The sequence below is a fragment of the Martes martes genome (genome assembly GCF_963455335.1).
Source record: "Martes martes genome assembly, chromosome: 4".
In the NCBI taxonomy this organism is placed as follows: domain Eukaryota; kingdom Metazoa; phylum Chordata; class Mammalia; order Carnivora; family Mustelidae; genus Martes; species Martes martes.
In genome coordinates, this window is record NC_137891.1 from 19,463,309 (window position 1) to 19,481,842 (window position 18,534).

General features: G+C 38.3%; 1 protein-coding gene across 1 annotated transcript in view; it reads right to left on the minus strand.

Annotated features, from left to right (window-relative positions):
- The window catches only part of COL14A1 (collagen type XIV alpha 1 chain), a 216,088-nt gene that overhangs the window by 137,422 nt on the left and 60,132 nt on the right, over positions 1–18,534 (minus strand). The window contains exons 6-10 of the mRNA XM_080800436.1: positions 11,897–12,052; positions 10,961–11,080; positions 9,093–9,257; positions 6,110–6,271; positions 903–1,054 (exon numbers count right to left, since the gene is read on the minus strand). Of these exons, the coding sequence (XP_080656562.1) occupies positions 903–1,054; positions 6,110–6,271; positions 9,093–9,257; positions 10,961–11,080; positions 11,897–12,052 (755 nt within the window). The remainder of the gene's footprint in view (positions 1–902; positions 1,055–6,109; positions 6,272–9,092; positions 9,258–10,960; positions 11,081–11,896; positions 12,053–18,534) is intronic.

The window sequence follows — 18,534 nt, forward strand, 5'->3', positions numbered from 1 at the left end:
TATCCCAACCACCTCCACTTAAAATAGTTGACATGCGATATTTTTCCATGGAGCTTTGGGAAGCATTTAACAGACTTATTAGTCATGAAAAAGATAAAAGAACTGGAAGTACTCTGCCTTCTTTTTTAGTCCAGATGACTTAAATCTTCCTGCTCTACTCGAACACTGAAAAAAAATTAAAAATCTTGCCATAATACAGAAGAATATTGTGAAACATGTTGAGGTCAACCAAAGGTTAGAACATCAAAATGTTTGTACTTCCAAAAAAAGGGGGGAGATTTCATCACATATTAACATATTCCCTGTGATTGTCAGTATCAAAGGTAGGAAAAGGGAACGATCCAATCAATCATCTGACAATAGGCATTCTCTCCTGTGATGGCCAAACCATGAAAAAGGCCAGCCATGGATGCTTTATTATGGCTTCTCAACTGCACTAATCTCCACAAATAGCCAGGAAATCCCAAACCCTGGAGGACTATATGACCACATAATTTGGAACACATAGACTTCACTAAGACAGACAATACAGACCACTCCCAAAGTTGAAAGAATACATGAATAGCAAAAAAGGCTTCTGGCCACATAATGAACTATTGATTCCTTCTGCTTTAGAACTTGTTAATTTGAAAAAGGAAAAAAGTCAAAATAAGTTGTGTAAGAAATGAACACATGACCTGTTCTGAGGGTTATTGGATAGCGATGGGAGGAGAAAGTATGAAGGCCATAACCAGAGAGATGGGAGAACAAAGGAGACACTTGGAAATGTATTTCAGGCCAACGAATTTTCAATGTTTATGTGAGAATAATCTCCTTATACACACAATTCTGTCTTGTCCTCACTACTGTAGAAGACTTGAAAGAATGAAAATAATGGTTTGAAAATACCATCTCCTTATTACCTCGTCTGGTTTTCCGCCCCTGGCAGGGTAGTACACGACTCGGTATTTTTCCACTTTTCCTGGGGCATGAGTCCAGTTAACCATAAAGCTTCTGGCAGTGACTTCAGAAGTAATCAACTCTGTAGGCGGCCCAACAGTGGCGAGAGCTGAAGCTAAAGTATAGAAATACGTAAAGTGAACCTCTTTCCCAAAATTACTTCTCATAAAGCCTCGGAAACTCCATTAGTCAGAAATGACTATTGGTTTTGTGCTACTTCTAAGGTTTCATCTCTAGACAAATTGATTCAATTATTCATTCCTACATTTTTTCATTGAAACATTTAAGTGCCTATTATGTAGTGATCACTATGCCAGGTCCTGAGGATACACACTTAAATAAGGCAGTTCTTGACTCTAAGAAACTTTCTTAAAGACATTGCTATAAAAGAATTAAAAAAAACAAAACCAGAAACACAACGCTGATTGAGCACGTGTGCATCTACAGGTACTCTCCTGAGCTCTTGAGAAGTATTATTTTAATTCTCAGTAGTTACTGTTATTGTTCCCATTTTGTAGGTGAGAAAACTAAGGCACAATGAAGTTAAATAACTTGACCACGTATTACACTTAGTAAGTATCAGAGTTGATATTGATACTTGAGTTTTTGAGCATCAGATGATGCAGACTCTTTATGGAAGACTTCAATTCAACAAATGGCCAGTATCTAAAAGTCAAAAGAGAAGAAAAGGCAACTAACGTATACTGAATGTTCACTATAAGCTAGATACTATGTAAGCACTTTATGTATGTTATTCACATGTTAAAACAACTGACTCTATAAAAGATTTAGGAAATGTGAAGTTCAAAGTCCTTGAACTTTAGGATTTCTTATCCTCTAGGGACTTATCCAAAGCAGCTTTAATAACCATATTAATGAGGAAAAAACATAGTTACTGAACACTTAACTATGGCCAGGAACTATATCATATGCTCTATCAACAACCACAGGGAGAGGTTTTTTGCGGGAAAAATTGGTCTCTAAAGTAGTCTCATTAAGAAGCTCAGAGAAATGTATTCAAGAAACTACTGCTTGGCTGTCCAACTTAGTCGCAAGAGATCTGGTCCAGAGAAAGAGGAATGATGGCAGAGATGTGGCCAAATAGAATCATTCCACACCCTGGATACAATGACGGCAGGAAATAAAACCAAATTCTCCAAGGAGGATCTGGATATTATTCTCTTCTCAGATCATATCCCTGTAGATCAGATATAACCTGCTGACTAATGATATCATAAGAGACAAAGGTTAAAAAATACATGATGATTGTGCTTCCAGGAAGACAGAATTGATGTCACTTTCCCCTATTATTTCTGCTAAGTACAGCTAAAAATTCTGAAAATTATGTAATAAGACAAGCATAAGAAGACACTGAAAGAAAGAACAAAGCATATGGGTGAGGAATTGCAGTACTTAAAGAATGATACGGTGATAAGTCCCCTGAGTTTTCCTTCCACTTCAAATGTCCTAGACATGGAGCTAAAGAATCCAGAATCTATTGATAAGATGACTGGACAGAAAAATTGGCAAGGATATAGAACTCAACAAAGCCATCAACCAAAGGGACCCAGGCAAATTTACAGAATATTTCATAGGACAATAGCAGAACACACATCCTTTTCAAGCACCCGTGGGGCATGTAGCAAGATAACCACATCCTAGGCCAGAAAGCAAACCTCAGAAAATTTGAAACAATAAAAATCACACATAGTATGTTCTCTAATGACAGTGAAATCAAACCTAGAAACCAATCACAGAAAGGTAAGAGAAAAATACCCAAGCACTTTGAAATTACAAACAACCACTTCTAAATAATGAAAGGGTCAAAGAGGACAGGTCAAAGAAGATCAAAAATATTTTGAAATGAAATGAAAATACAACATATCAAAATTTATAGAGCAAAAAAAAATTTGTAGAGCATAGCTAAAGCCGTGTGGAGAAAGAAAATTATAGCATTTAACTAATTACATTAGAAAAAGAGGAAACATCACAGTTCAGTAATCCAAGTTCTCATCTCAACAATCTAGAAAAAGTACGACCAAGATAATCTCGAAACCAGTAAAAGAAAGAAAATAAGAAAAATCAGAGAAGAAATCAACGAAATTAAAAACAGAGGAGAAACAGAGAAAATCAATGTAATCAAGAGCCAGTTCTTTGAAAATGTTTTGTTTGTTTTCTTTTGTTTCTTTTGTTTTGTTTTAAAAACAAACCTCTAACAAGGCTGAGAAAAAAAAAAGAGAGAGAGAAGACAATACTTACCAATATCAGGGGAAAAAAACACAGACTATCACTACAGACCCTACAGACATGAAATGAATGATAAGGGAATTCTATGAATAACTTTCCACACATATATTCTACAAATTCTACGGAGTGAACCAATTCCTTGAAAAGCAAAAGTCTCCCCCTCAGATGGGGAATAAGCCAAGGATGTCCATTCTCATCACTCTTACTCAACACAGTATAGGAAATTTCAGCCAGTGAAAGAAGGCAAGAAAATAAAAAGCACAGAAATCAGAAGCAAAGAAATAAAAGTATCCCTATTTGCAAAGGATATGATTTATTGCCTACATAGAAAAATCCCTGAAAATCTAGAGAAAAAAATCCTAGAATTAGCAAATTCAAATAATAAGGTCATAGGACACAAAAGAAACATACAAAAAATATAATTGTGTTCATATATACCCATGTGAGCAACAAAATTAAAAAAAATAAAATAAAACTAAAATTCCTCAAAATAAAATTAAATACAGAGATGTAAACAGAACAAAACCTGTACGGAACTTGTATCCTAAAAACTACAAAATGCTGATGAAGATCAAAGGATATGTAAACAAATGGAGGAATTTACCATGTTCAAGGACTGGAAGAATCCACACAGTAAGGATGTCAGTTCTTCCCATGTTCAGATTTGATAATTGAGAATTGAATCAATGCTATTCCTAACAAAATCCCAACAAGATTTTTATGTAGAATAAATATTTCTCTAATATTTATATGGAAAGGTAAAGAAAGTAAAGTAATGGAAGCAGTTTTCAAATAGAATAAGCAAGTGGGAGAATTCAGTCCATCTAATCTCAAGACTTATATAGCTACTGGAAGTCAAGATTGTAGGATATTGGAAGAGGGTTAGACTCATAGAACTAACAGAACAGAATAGAGAATCCAGACATAAACCCACACAAATTTGCCCAACTGGTACCTGACAAAGATGCAAAGCCATTCAATGGCAAAAACAGAGCATTTTCAGGAAGTGGTGCTGGAGTAATGGTACGTTGATAGGTGAAAAAACCCAAAAACCTTGATCTAAACTTAAAATCTTTCACAAAAATTTACCAGGATCATGGACTTAAATGTAAACCATACAATTTTTAGAATAAAAATACAAAAGAAAATTTGAAGCATTTGTGGCCAAAGAGTTAGACTTGATACCTAAATAACCATAAAATGCAAAATTAATAAATTGGACCTAATCAAAATTTAAAACTTTTGCTCTGCAAAAGACCTTGTTAAAAGGATGAAAAGGCAAGCTACAGGTTTGGGGAAAATGGTAAAAAACCACATATCAAAAAGAATTAGTATCTAGCATATAAATGAAGAATTGTCAAAACTCAACAGTTAAAAACTAAACACACACACACAAACACGCATATTCATCTAATTAGAAAATGGGCAAAAGATATGAACAGCCCAAAACCAAATACAGATGTGAAATAAGCATGCAAAAAAGATGTCCAATTTCATTAGCCATCAAGGAAATGCACATTAAAACCACAGTGAGATACCACTACATACCTATCAGAATGCCTAAAATAAAACGTAGAAACAACAGCAAATACTGGTGACAATGCACAGAAACAGAATCGCACACATATGTTGCTGGCGGGAAGGCAGACTGCTGCAGCCTCCCTGGAAAACAGTGTGGCAGTTTCGTAACAGTAAGCAAAGCATGCTGCTACAATGTGATACAGTAATCCTGTGTTTGGGGGAATTATCCCAGGGTCATTATCACAGTGACATGAAAACTTACCTTCTTGCAAGAACCTATACGTGAACATTCACAGCAGATTTGTTTGTAACAGCCAAAAATGAAAACTCAGATGTCTTCTTTTCTTTTTAAAATAATATTATTTTATTTAAATTCAATTAATTCACATATACTGTATTATTAGTTTCAGAGGAAGAATTTAGGGATTCGTCAGGTGCATGTAATACCCAGTGCTCATTCCATCATGTGCCCTCCTTCATGCCCATCACCCAGTTACCCCATCCCCCTACCTACCTCCCCTCCAGCAGCCCTCGGTGTGTTTCCTACAGTTAAGCGTCTCTCACGCTTTGTCTCCATCCCTGATTTCATTTTATTTTTGTTCTTCCCTCCGTTCCCCTAGGTTCCTCTGTTTTGTTTCTTAAATTCCACCAACGAGTGAAATCATATGGTACTTGTCTTTCCCTGTATCCTTCCAATGTGTCATGGCTAAGCAGATGTGGTTTGTCCATAGCATGGAATATGGTACAGCAGTAAAAAGGAAAAAGCTACTAATATATGTAACAAGTAGGATGACTTGCCAGGAAATTATCCTGAATAAAAAAAAGTCAGTTCTCAAAGATGATAGACCACATAATTCCATTCACATAATATTTTCAAAATGGAGACAACTTAGAGCTGGAGTTGTCTGGGGTGAGGGAGAGGCTGTGGGGAGAAATCAGTGAATGCGGCCATAAGAGGGCAAAAGGAATGATCTCCACGATGGAATTCTGTACTTCAGCTCTCAGTTCCAGTATCCGCCTGGGATGTCGTACTGGAGTTTTGCAATATGTCACCATTAAGGGGAACTGGTAAAGCAGACACGATCTCTCTCTACCTTACTCCTTACAACTTTATATGAATGTGTAATTACCTCAAATTCCAAAGTTCAGTTAAAAACAAACACCCATGATGGTCTAAATCCGACGCCATGGAGAAAACGATCTGGTGATTCAATTATTCCTTCCTCAGTGGGGCTGCTAGTATATTCCCTTTCTACTCGGATGATTCACATCTTAGGGGACTAAAGGGCTCTGTTTAGAAAGTCCATATGGAAAAGGATCAGAATTTTCATAATCCACGACAGACTTTTGGGCAGAATAACATCCACATCACAGAACGACCGCCTTCGTGTCCTCACTTTACCTTTGATCTCCCTGTCCTGTTCCTCCACCCGGGAGCAGACAGTCCTCGTCAGACTCTCCACGACTGTGTGCATCAGGTCAAACTCGGCGACATTGTACACGTGAGTGCTGTCCGGTTCGGAGGCGATCTCCCGCAGCTCGTTCTCATCCGCGTTTTTCACCCCTTGCATTGAGGACAACAGGGAGGGTCGTGACACTCATGCCCCCTTTGAGAAACCAACCTCCGCGAGCCTGCCCTGAGCCCATCGGCACCCCCCTGCAATCGAAGCATCTGCTACTTTACACTGTTAGATGTTTTCTTAAAAGCCACCCTCAGCATCATTTTTAAGTGATTGCATCCTCATTCCATTCAGTGAATCTTAACAGGTAAGACGCATTAATGAAACTAACTTCTGTCTTGCGTGAAGAGGGCAGAAGCAACAGTAATTAAACCAGCATTCTAAACTATCAACCCCTTGGGTTTCAACTGCTAGAAAATAACTTACTTAAATTAAGAGCTACTTTTAGAATAAAAATTATAAATATAAAAGTACTGTTATTACTATTTATGGTATTATTATATAGCATTAAGAGAAAGCTTGGGAAAAAATTTTTTTTAATATATTCAAGCACAACTGGCTGACTAGTAACATGGCAATTTGGCTAAATGAAAATAGGGAAGCTTTGTTTCTCCCACAACCTTTGTGGAATTCCATTGCTACAAGTCAAGCACAATGCTGGGTGTTTGGAAGGCAGCAGGGAACCGAGGGAGACAGAAAATCCTCAACTCCCATAGAACTTTCCCAGTCTATCTTAGCAGTGGATGCTAACACTCAGAGTGTACCTGCTACACCCCAGGAACTATGGTATATGTATATACGTCTATGGAGACATTTAATCTCCACGACCAACCCTATGAGTCTGGCACCGCCGTTTCCCCCATTGTATCATCAGTAAGGTGTTGCACAGAGAGGTTAATTAACTTGCTCAAGGAAACCCACCAGGAAATGTACAGCTGGGATTCCCACCAGGTCGTCTAGATCCAAAGTCATTGGCTCTTAACTTCTATATCATGTCACCTCTCAGAAGATTGAAAATTAAAATGAGTAAGTGAAATTATAAACAGAAAGGGAAGGCACAAGTTTGGGTTTTATGGGTGTGGAGGTAGATTTCTCTTCACCAGGCTTCAGAAACAAGGAGCCTTTCTTTATAAATCTGTCATCACAATCATCTAAGGATTTTTTTTTTTTTAAAGGTACTGTGGAAGCAGGGAAGGGAGATCACCTAGGGCAACATGAATGACTTCTCAGATGCCTGCCTGTGCCATTTGATTTATCTCACAACCCTGACATATTAAGTGACAAAGTGTGAGTTGTTTCTGAACCATGTGCTTTAGGGAGTTATAAGATAATAAATACTAATGATTTCCAGGTAATTTCCAGAGAAAAAGTCCAAATTACATCTGTGGGTTCACTTCAAATTTTGTTTAAAAACTCATCCATTTATTATCAACAGGAGCACAGAATGGAAATGAAACACATAAATTCATCCCATTAGTTTGTCATCTAAAAAGATTTCGTCTGTTGGACAAAAGGATAGTAAGATAAAAAAATAAAAATTAGGTCAATTTCTCTGATGTTTCTTGCCTGAAGGACTTCAACAAAAGCTTCTAACATGTACAGCTGGATCGGTGTCCACAGGAACAAAATACACCAAGTGCAAGAAGAGACAATGAACTTAATGTCAATAATGCTTTTGATGGCTTTTAGGTAAAACTAATGATTTTGTATTCATATAAGAATATTCTAAGAAAAAAATGCCCCCTAACAACAACAACAACAAAAACTATATTCTAGGGAAGATAGCCCTAAATCTCTACTATCTCTTTCTCATCTTTCCAAACTAAATAGTGTGTTGCAAACAGCTTGGAAAAGAGAAGAAAAGGTCATCATGACTGGGAAGGAATTTGTTCTCTAAGAATTTTGCCTTCCTCATCTCTGTGTCTCAGCACCCACCACAACATGGGGCACAGAGCATAGAAGCACAAACTTCTTGAATGGAACCCTCCATACACCACATTTCCAGGAGAAAATCTAGGAACAGATCAGACGAATTGTTTCCCGTTTGGGGTTTCTGTTTTGTTTTGTTCTGTTTTGTTTCAGTTGGTCTCTACTGAGTAAAAGATCTTACTGCCAAAGAAACTGTAAACATTTTCATCGAGAGCAAAGTTGCATCATCTAAATGTTTTTGCTGTTAGTTATTCTGAATATGTGCCCCATGTGTCCTTTCCACAAGAAGGATACCTTATAAAGAGCGCATCTCAAAGAAATAACACTGCATATCTAGAACTTTATGCTTTCTAAGTAGTTCCAGGACCTGAATTCCTTGAAAACGATAAACTGGTTTCTCCCTATACTACCAGAGAAGGGACTGCTAAGAGCAATATTAAAGAGAAAGTCCTGGGGCATCTGGGTGGCTCAGTGGGTTAGGCATCCTATCCGACTCTTGGTTTCAGCTCAGGTCATGATCTCAGGGTCACAACCTCAGGATTGTGAGGTCAAGCCCTGAGTTGGGCTCTGTGCTCAGCCAAGAGTCTGCTTGAGATTCTCTCCCTCTCCCTCTGCTCCTTCCCCCCCAAAATAAATAAATAAATCTTTACCCAAAAAAGAGAGGAAGTCCTCACTAATTGGAAGATAACAAACATGTACCTGACCTTTGTATGCTACTTTCTGCTTTTCACAACAATTTATGAATGGGGTCTCACCCAGAGATCCTCACGCTATAGGGCACGTATAACGTAGAGGTAGGTGTAAGGTACATGAAAGTTACCATCGCCTCCATCTTACATGTAATGAAGCTAGGCTCAGATCACAGGACTGGCTACGGCTAGAGTCAGGACTAGATACTGCCCGGGTCCCCTGAATTTCAATGAAGTGAACTTGGCGTTACATATTGTTTTAACTGGTTGTGCCCATGACTGAAGTAGAACCATGAATAGCACATACCTATGGCAAAGAGTTCGACACCAGATTCACGGAGGTTTCTAGATGGTGGGATAATATCATCTTGGGACTTTCCATCTGTGATCAAAATGCCAATTTTGGACACTCCGGTCCTTGATCCTGCTTCTGGTTTAAAGCTATTTTCAAAAATGTAGCTCAAAGCAAGACCTGGGAGAAAACAAGAAAAAGATGAACACAAACTAATCACCTCTAACGCCTTCCAGTTCTGAAAAATGTAACCACAACATGAGTAACTTATTGAGCTAAAAGTTTATTAGTTATGAATTTTCATCTTCAGTTTTTGAAATGACCTTTTTCTCGACAGATCTGATGAAAACTCAAAAATCCATCAGAATAGAGGTAATATGAAAAGCTGAACAGTCCATCATTTCAGAAACTAGCATTTACAAAGAACATTAAGTTCACAGCCAATCGATGTTGACAGATCTGTATACAAGAAAATGTAAACCTTAATAATTTAGGATGAAGCAGGAATACCACACAGAAGCAACAACCCTAAATACTACCAAAAATTTGTTTACAATGGCCCAAAGAACCAAAAATTCTCTCTCTCTCTTTTTTTAGGGATAGTGGAGGCAGATCCAAAATGATCACCAAATTCCTTCCTTTTGATCATGATACTTTTCATCCAGAAAAAAAAAAAGAAAAAAGAAAAAGAAAGGCTGCAATATGGTTCTAAGATTTGTGTTTAATGAAGTTTTTTTTGTTGTATTAGCAAAAAGATTATGCCTCAAACTGGCAAAGCAATTATCAAGATTTCCATGATTCAGTTAAAAATCAATGATAGCGTTGTGACTGTTTAAAATGAGCACCTGCATTGTACACATATAGAAGAAAAGATCAGGTACTAATTTTAAATCCTATGACAACCCATCGTGGCTGGAAAAATTATAATCTAAATATTCTTACAGTCTTTGTTCACCAAAAATACTGGTGATCCAATGATCCATAAATATTTTTATGATAACTAATGATTGCAGAATAAGGGCAAAGAAAATACCTTCCTTGAAAATAAAGAGGGTAGAAATTTGTTTTCATTTAAATGATGGGGTGGCTAGGGGCACCTGGGTGGCTCAGTTGGTTGAGTGTCCAACTCTTAATTTTGGCTCAGGTCATGACCTCAGGGTCCCAGGATTAAGCCCCACGTCAGGCTCCATGCTAAGTAAAGAGCCTGCTTAAGATCCCTTCTCTCGGGGCACCTGGGTGGCTCAGTGGGTTAAAGCTTCTGCCTTCGGCTCAGTTCATGATCCCAGGGTTCTGGGATCGAGCCCCGCAATGGGCTCCCTGCTCAGCAGGGACCCTGCTTCCCTCTCTCTCTCTGCCTACTTGTGATCTCTGTCTGTCAAATAAATAAATAAATAAATAAAATCTTTTAAAAAAAAAATCCCTTCTCTCCCTCGTTCTCTGCCCCTCCCTCCCCTCGAGCTTGCACGCGCGCTCTCTCTCTCCCCAAAGTAAATAAATAAAATCTTTAAAAAAAATTAAGTCATTAGTTAAAAAAATAAATGATGGGGTGGCTAGAGGAGAAAGCAGGTAAAAAGAGGAAAATGAACTGGCAGAAATTAAGACGGCCACAGCTAAGACAGTCCCCAAACACCGCCAGCCTCAGCTTCGCTCCATCCCCTCCTGGCCCAGCCAAGCCCTTCTGGGGACGTTCATGTAGCAAAAGGAATGGCGTGTCTGGGTCTTAATTCTTAAGGCTGAGTTTCAGAAAAGAGCCATCTAGGAATTCCAGATTTTAGTTGAGTTTAAAAATACGATGCCAACTCTTACAAAGTGGCAGAATGAAGAAATGAAATGAATCTTTGGGGAAGATAAGTTGCTAAAAACACGAACTGAATGAAACATACCTGTTAGTGTATTTCCTCCTTTATAGGGTAGATTTCGGACCGCTTCGATGACCTCATCTTTTGTGCTAAAGGCATTCAAATGCCATTCTATTCTGGGGTCGCCGCTATATTGTGCAAGACCTGGTAAAAAAGATGAGACAGACCACCCAGAAATGAGGGATTACTCAAAGATCTAGTGAACTATTTGTGAAACCAGAATAATAAAGGACCTGGTCTTTATAACAATTCTTTCTCTGCTTCACTATTTTCAAAAAGAATTCTTGGCATCAATTTCAGGAATTAGTTTGGACATATCTTGGGGCAGGAGGAATGTACATATTTTCTAGCCATTTAGAAGTGAGCACCTAATTAGGTACTCAGTACTTAAAAAACAAATCTGATTGTATTTTAGATAAAAGGTCTAGATAAACTGGTTCATTTTTATCCTCAAAAGGAATGATTTTGCTTAATGGCTATATAAAATTGAAACTATGAGACTCTATATGATAAAGTCACGGATTTACAACTTTTTTTGATCTTGGCTAGCATTAACTTGGCAAAGATTATTTTGTACTATAAAACTACTTCCAATTTCCAATCTTCTTAGTTCAAAATTCCACTGGATTCCGCTGTTTCTTTTAAATAAGAAGAAACCTTCTACGTGAAAAAATTCTTAAACCAGTTGCAACTTTAAAAGTTATTATTATTTTGAGGCAGAGAAGATTTTGACATTTTTGAAGATTAAAATGTGTTCAATAATTAGTCGAATGACAGCATCATTCAGCGTAAATTAGCAGGAATAGGTATTTATTGATCCAAATGTGTGCTCTTAGGAATATCACCACAGTTGATCCTGTAATTCTAGAAGCTGCTCTCTAAAGTTTTTTGAACTCTCCTACGAAGCTTCCCAGCTTATCTACACTGACAGCTGACTTCAGCTAATAACGGAACATGTACCAATTCGTGTCTTCTCTGAGCCCACGTTGAAGGCTGTCACCAGGTTTTCCAGGAAAAGTCGAACCAGTCTGAAGTTGAATCTGCCGATACTCCACGAACCATCAACCAGGATCACAATATCAGCAATGGCTGGAGTTTCACAGAAAAACTTCACTTCTGCAAAACACAACCCAGAAAAATATCTGTATCACTGCTGGAACTTTAAAAAAAAAAAAGTGATTCTATTTCATATCTTTCTGATAACTTAGTGCTAAGAATACAAGAGAGTCCCTATTAAAGCAATGGTGTTTTTACAACGTTTCCCTTAAATGCATTCTTACTAGGAAAAAAAAAAATGTGGTAACAGCTGGCAGCAGAGTGAGTGTTCTGGAAATAGTTAGCAAAACACTGGCAGGTTCACACCGTTCTGGCAACTCAAGCCTTCTGTGTGTTTTAGAGAGTAGTGTCTGAGAAAAATCGTCCAGCTCTGGGCTTTCGCCTGTAGATTCTTTCCAGGAAAGGTCTTAGCAACCAGTGTGAGGGAGTCAGCAGAGATGGGATGATGGCCAGAAGGCAGAGAGGCAGCTCTCCTGTTCTGATAAGTTAGCCTGGCGGAAGTGATAGAAAAGAAATAGGGGCTTCCTGAATCCAAGGAAAAGTCACAGCCATGCATTTAATCTAGGAAAGGTACACAACGTGATGGGATGAGCACTGGGTGTTACATGCAACTGATGAATTACTGAACTCCACCTCCGAAACTAATGATGTACCATAGGGTGGCAAATTGAATGTAAGTAAAAATTAAAGAAAAGAAAGGTACACAGACCTTGGCTAAAGTAGGAAGGGTTTGTGGAAGAAGAAAATTGGGAAAGGGCCCAGGTGTTTCCCCATATTCAAATTCTTTTGCATACTGTATCCATATGACAATAAGACTTTGTCCCTAAAAATCATTTAGTAATTGATTTCTTGAAATGGCTCAATTAGGCTATAGAATAAGGTGCTAGAAAAAGAGGCCCAGAAGCCAGTGTGGTACTACCCTAAGCTTTACCCTTAGAGAAAGTCTTACCTAGAGTGATCTTTGCAACAAAAGAAGCTGTCTGATGAAGGGTAGGTCTGGGCTTGGCTAGGTGTCACCCAGAGCCAAGATACTAAAATATTCTTAATGTATTTCAGAACCTTTAGAATTCTGCAGTATTGTTAGTACCTTTGGTAACATTGCTTTATACTCTAGTTTGTGCTTCCAAATGGGCTACTGAACTTTGCTCAATGTTCATATTCGGACTACTGATCATGAAGAGTGTGTGTGTTTCTTTGGGTCCATGTCAACTTCTGGAAACTGGCCAGCTAATTCCTATCTCATTTGTTTCCTAACATTAAAATGATAATAAAACAATATTTGAAATGCAAAGTTGTTAATGTAATGGGACCAAGACACAGAAGTGTTTATGAATAAATTGAATAAATTTTTCCCCCAGGGGAAAAATAATCGACCTACTATGGTTGGAGTAGGAAATTCAATAGATGCCCCTGAACCAACCAGGCCACATTATTCTAAAAAAAATCTCGTGTTTTTTTTTTCCCCCCTCAGACATAAATATGCATGGAATACCTAGATCCTTTTACCAGAAGGGAAAAAAATGTACTTGCCAATGAAATAATCAGATACTCATTATGGGAGCTAAACAGTACAGCTCAATAAATCCAAAGTTTACATATTACATTTTTGGGCACCAAATCTCCCTTCTTTAATAATAAAATACAAAGCCACCACACTGAAGTATTCTAAAACAGAATGATTGCAAGAAATCATGGGATGAAAATTAATTTGGTTTTTGGAAATAATCAGGGAAAATTGAAGTCTTTTGAAACTTTAAGAATCTATTTCTCTCAGTGTTTATGGGGAAAACTTACTGCAAATGGAGAGTCCTTTTCTTTCTTTTCCAAAACTATTGGGGAGATACTGTTTCACATTTTAATAAATTGTTTGAGTGCATCGTAGATAAGGTCTTAGAAAAGGAACCATTTCTCCCTGCTTATTTTGAAGAGGACTATGAAAACTGATATTTTATGTGAGAGCAAAAATAAATGAGTTCCACTGAAATGCAGCAATCGGGATGACTGTTGGCAACATACCACTCTTTGGTAGGTAGCAATATTTGGAGGAAAATAGGAATCCCAGAAGATTATTAGTAGCATGACATATTTTTATAAAAGTAAAATAATTAATATAAAAGTACTCCCTTTTTAGAAATATATATGGGCACTGTAGATCTATGTTTAGAAGAGGGGGTTGGGTGATGAAGACAGAGTCCAAGACCATGGTTGTCTTGGGTGAGAAGAGCCAAGGAATTGGGGTGGTAGTAAAACCCTCTGGTGATATGTGGGTTGTGGGAAAAGTCTTAGCTTTTCTGGAAATGGAGGTTTGAGTGATCGTTATGCCATTAAAAAATAACAAATTAGGTAACTCATCAAAAATAATCCTACTTGGAATGCAGAAAATATTGACTAGAAAAATAATTTCAGTGTTTACATCATACAACTTAAACAACAAACCTTAAAGACAAGGTACAATTCCACATACTTCATTTGAAATTAAGGCCTCTGTGTGCCCTGTCTTCTAACTAAAGCCCAGTATCTGTTACATCAACAGAAAGATGCAGTTTTTAAGATATGGTTGGATTTCGGAAGTCAAAATATATCATTGGTTTTGCATTTCAAAGCTTGATTTCTCTTCAAGATTAGTGCACACATACTTGGGAACTGTGGAAATAGCATTTTTTTTTTTTTTTTTAATGCCCTAAACCCTGATCATTAGCTCTAAGACCTATCCAAGCTCAGTGATGCTCAGGGCTATTTCCCACGGTAACAGGCACAAATGCGGCATGTCCAGCCCCACTGAGATTTAGCGTAGGCAGAACAAACTGTGCATATGGTTTGTGCCCAAGGCAGACCAATGTTCAAACACCTGGGACAAGAGGTAGTTTTAAAGTTGCCATGTTCAAATTCAATAATCACACATCTCAAACATGATTCCAGCTGCTTTAGTAAATCTTTTAAAATATATATTCGATTTTTATTAATTTTGAGTGTCTTCTGGGTGTCTGAGTAGCTCAGTCAGTTAAGAGTCTACCTTCAGCTCAGGTCATGATCTCAGGGTCCTGAGATCGAGTCCCACATTGGACTCCTTGCTCGGTGCAGAGCTTGATTCTCCCTCTCTTCCCCGGCTCCTGTCCTCTGGTGCTATCTCTGTTTCTCTCTCAAATAAATAAAAAAGATCTTTTAAAAAAATAATAATTTTGGAGTATATTCAAATCTTATTAAAAGTGAGAGCCCAGATTCAGCACTGATGACAAATGATACCTCCTTCTACTAGAAAATAGTTACCCTGTGTCTGCAGAGAGGGACCACTCAGAAAAACAACAACAACAACAACAACAACAACAAAACAAAAAGCAAAGAAACCTAATGTTTAATCTTAAAATGTGTTAAAGAATCAGGTGGTAGAAAACCAGACACATCTGGGAGGCCAGTTAAATGTCATGTAAAATTCTGTAGTCAAATGTATTTTTTAAAATGCATTTAAAAGGGATAAGTACATATTCACATTAACCAAGCTATGAGAAGAGCCCAGATGTCCAACCACAGATGAATGGATAAAGAAGACGTGGTCTAGGGTGCCTGGGTGGCTCAGTGGGTTAAGCCTCTGCCTTCGGCTCAGGTCATGATCTTGGGGTCCTGGGATCGAGTCCCGCATCGGGCTCTCTGCTTGGCGGGGAGCCTGCTTTCTCCTCTCTCTCTCTGCCTGCCTATCTGCCTACTTGTGATCTCTCTCTGTCAAATAAATAAAATCTTTGAAAAAAAAAAAAAAAGAAGACGTGGTCTATGTATACAATGGAATACTACTCAACCGTCAAAAAAAAGAAATCTTGCCATTGGCAATGGCATGGACGGAACTGGAGGGTATTATGTTAAGCAAAACAAGTCAATCGGAGAAAAACAAACATTATGTGACCTCACTCATATGTGGAATTGAAGAAACAGAACAGATGAACACAGGGGAAGGGAAGGAAAAATTAAATAAGATGAAAACAGAGAGGGAGACAAACCCTAGGAGACTCTTAACTACAGGAAACAAACTGAGGGTTGCTGGAGGGGAGGTGGGGGAGGGATGGGGGTAACTGGGTGATGGCCATGAAGGCGGGCTCGTGATGGAATGAGCACTGGGTGTGATACGCCCCTGATGAATCACTAAATTCTACCTCTGAAACTAATAATACAGTATATGTTAATCAAATTGAATTTAAATAAAAGACTCCCCACAAAAAAACATGAAATTCCACAGTTTTGCTAGTTATCAAGCTACAAATCAGCCTAGCAGTCAAATACGATTGTGAGTTCTTAAAATCAAATTATAAAACAGTTTATTGGTACAATATAAAAAATAAATAGATAGATAGGTAGATGAATGGGATAAGTACATATCCTTTCATTGTTAGAACAGTATTCTATAATTAATTATGATAAGAAAATAAATCTTTCTGGCCCTCCATATTATATTTGACGTTGAAGCCGAGGAGCAGGGAAAATGATTTCTTGAACGGTATTTAATTCAGCTCTTTGCTTAGCTATGGGCTTATCTAAAATGCAATTCTGAAAATGCAGGGAGTATAAGAAAAAAAAAAAAAAAAGGAAAAGCTCAGCAGCTGATGGCAAGCAAAGGAAAGAACCCAGTCCACAGGTTAGATCACTAGCCTAACACTGAGGTCACAGATGGCATCAGAAGAGCAGCTCCCGGAAACCGAAGACGCCCTATCTGAAAGTTACATCCATCGTGACATTCAGTGTTAAGCCCTCCATGCTCATGTATGTTTTCAGACCCCACAAGAGTTCTACAACACAGGTACTATTTTTATTGGTCCCACTTCCAGCCAAAAAGTATGATATACACGGACTGCGTGATTTGCCTAAGAGGTCATACACTGAAGAAGTGTCAAGACTGGGGTTTGAACCCCAGTGTCATATCTTTAAAATCTAAGCTTTTAGGGGTGCCTAGGTAGCTCAGCCATTAAATGACGGACTCTTGATTTCAGTTCCGGTCATGATCTCATGGTCTCTGGGGATGGAGCCCCACATCGGGCTCTGTGCTCAGTGGGGAGTCTGCTTGAGATACTCCCTCCCTTTGGGTGCCTGGGTGGCTCAGTGGGTTAGGCATCTGCCTTTGGCTCAGGTCACGATCTCAGGGTCCTGGGATGGAGCCCAACCTCAGGTTCCCTCCCTGGTTGGCAGGGAGTCTGCTTCTCCCTCTCTCTCTGACCATCCCCTTGCTCATTCTCACTCCCCCTACCCCAAAATAAATAAATAAAATCTTGGGGGAAAAAAAAAAAAAAAACCTCTCTCCCTCTCCTTCTGCCCTTCCATTCCATGTTCTTTCTCTTTCAAAAATAAAAAAATAAAAATCTTAAAAAAATAAATTCTAAGCTTTCAGCCAAAAGGCTGTATAGACTTCTTAAAAAAAAAAAGAGAGCGAGAGAGAGAGAGAGAGAGAGAGAGATTCCATTTATTTATTTGGAAGAGAGACAGCACATATTGGGGAAGAGGCAGAGGGAGCGGGGATTTGAAGTCGACCCCCTGTTGAGCGTGGAGCTCCCTCTCAGGACCCTGAGATCACATCCCAAGCTGAGATCAAGAATCAGAGACTTAACTGACCGAGTCACCCACAAGGCCAATGGGCTACATAGACGTCCGTAAGGCACTCTACATCATGCAAATTTAGAAAGCAGAGGAAAAAGTCTCCAGGATGAAGGGGGGTCCCCACAGAACTGGCCCCTGCTGTGACCACCACAGCTAGTATGTGCCATTTGCAAGCATTTAATTGTCTGTCTAAAACTTTTTCCCTTCCCAATATAATACACTTAGTACTTAAACAGCCCATGCAAAAAGCATCTCTTTAACAGTAATTTTATACCAATTTTACTGTGCTACCAACATCCTGAGAGAATTTTGTGTTGAAAATACAAGTTAATTCAAGCACCCCTACCTGTCCACAGGGGCTTTGCTCCAGGACAGTTCCTCCAGAACCAAGCAGCAGAACTGAACACTTCCCAACCACCCACTGCCCCAGGGTTCTTAATAAAAGCTTTCCAGTGGATCACCAAAAAACAAACAAAAAACAAAAACAAACCCCCTGAATCCGTATAAATCTGTCTACTCTAAACTTATTTATTAATTTGATATTATGAGACTAATTTTCTGGATAACATTTACTTATTTATTTATAAATTTGTATTTAATATTTGCTGTATACCAAGCACTGTTCTGGGCACTCAGGAACACAGCAACATTCTTGCATCCCTGCCGCATAATTCTTAGTAAGAGGAAACACCGTTTAGCAAAACCACGTAAGTTCAGATTTTTAAAAGTGCTTTATAAAAATAAACATAATGATATAAAGAGTAATTGTGTATGGGTGGGGGGAGTGGTACTTTGGTGAGAATGACGTGAAATTACCAAATCAAAAGTCTTCCTTTTAAACCATACTATTCTTTTTATTCTAATAGCATTCAAATTAACAACCTAATTTGGTTTCTATAGGAATATTTACAACATGTTCATGGGTGAAAGTGTTCACCAACATCGTTAATGGAAAAAGAAAAGAGAGA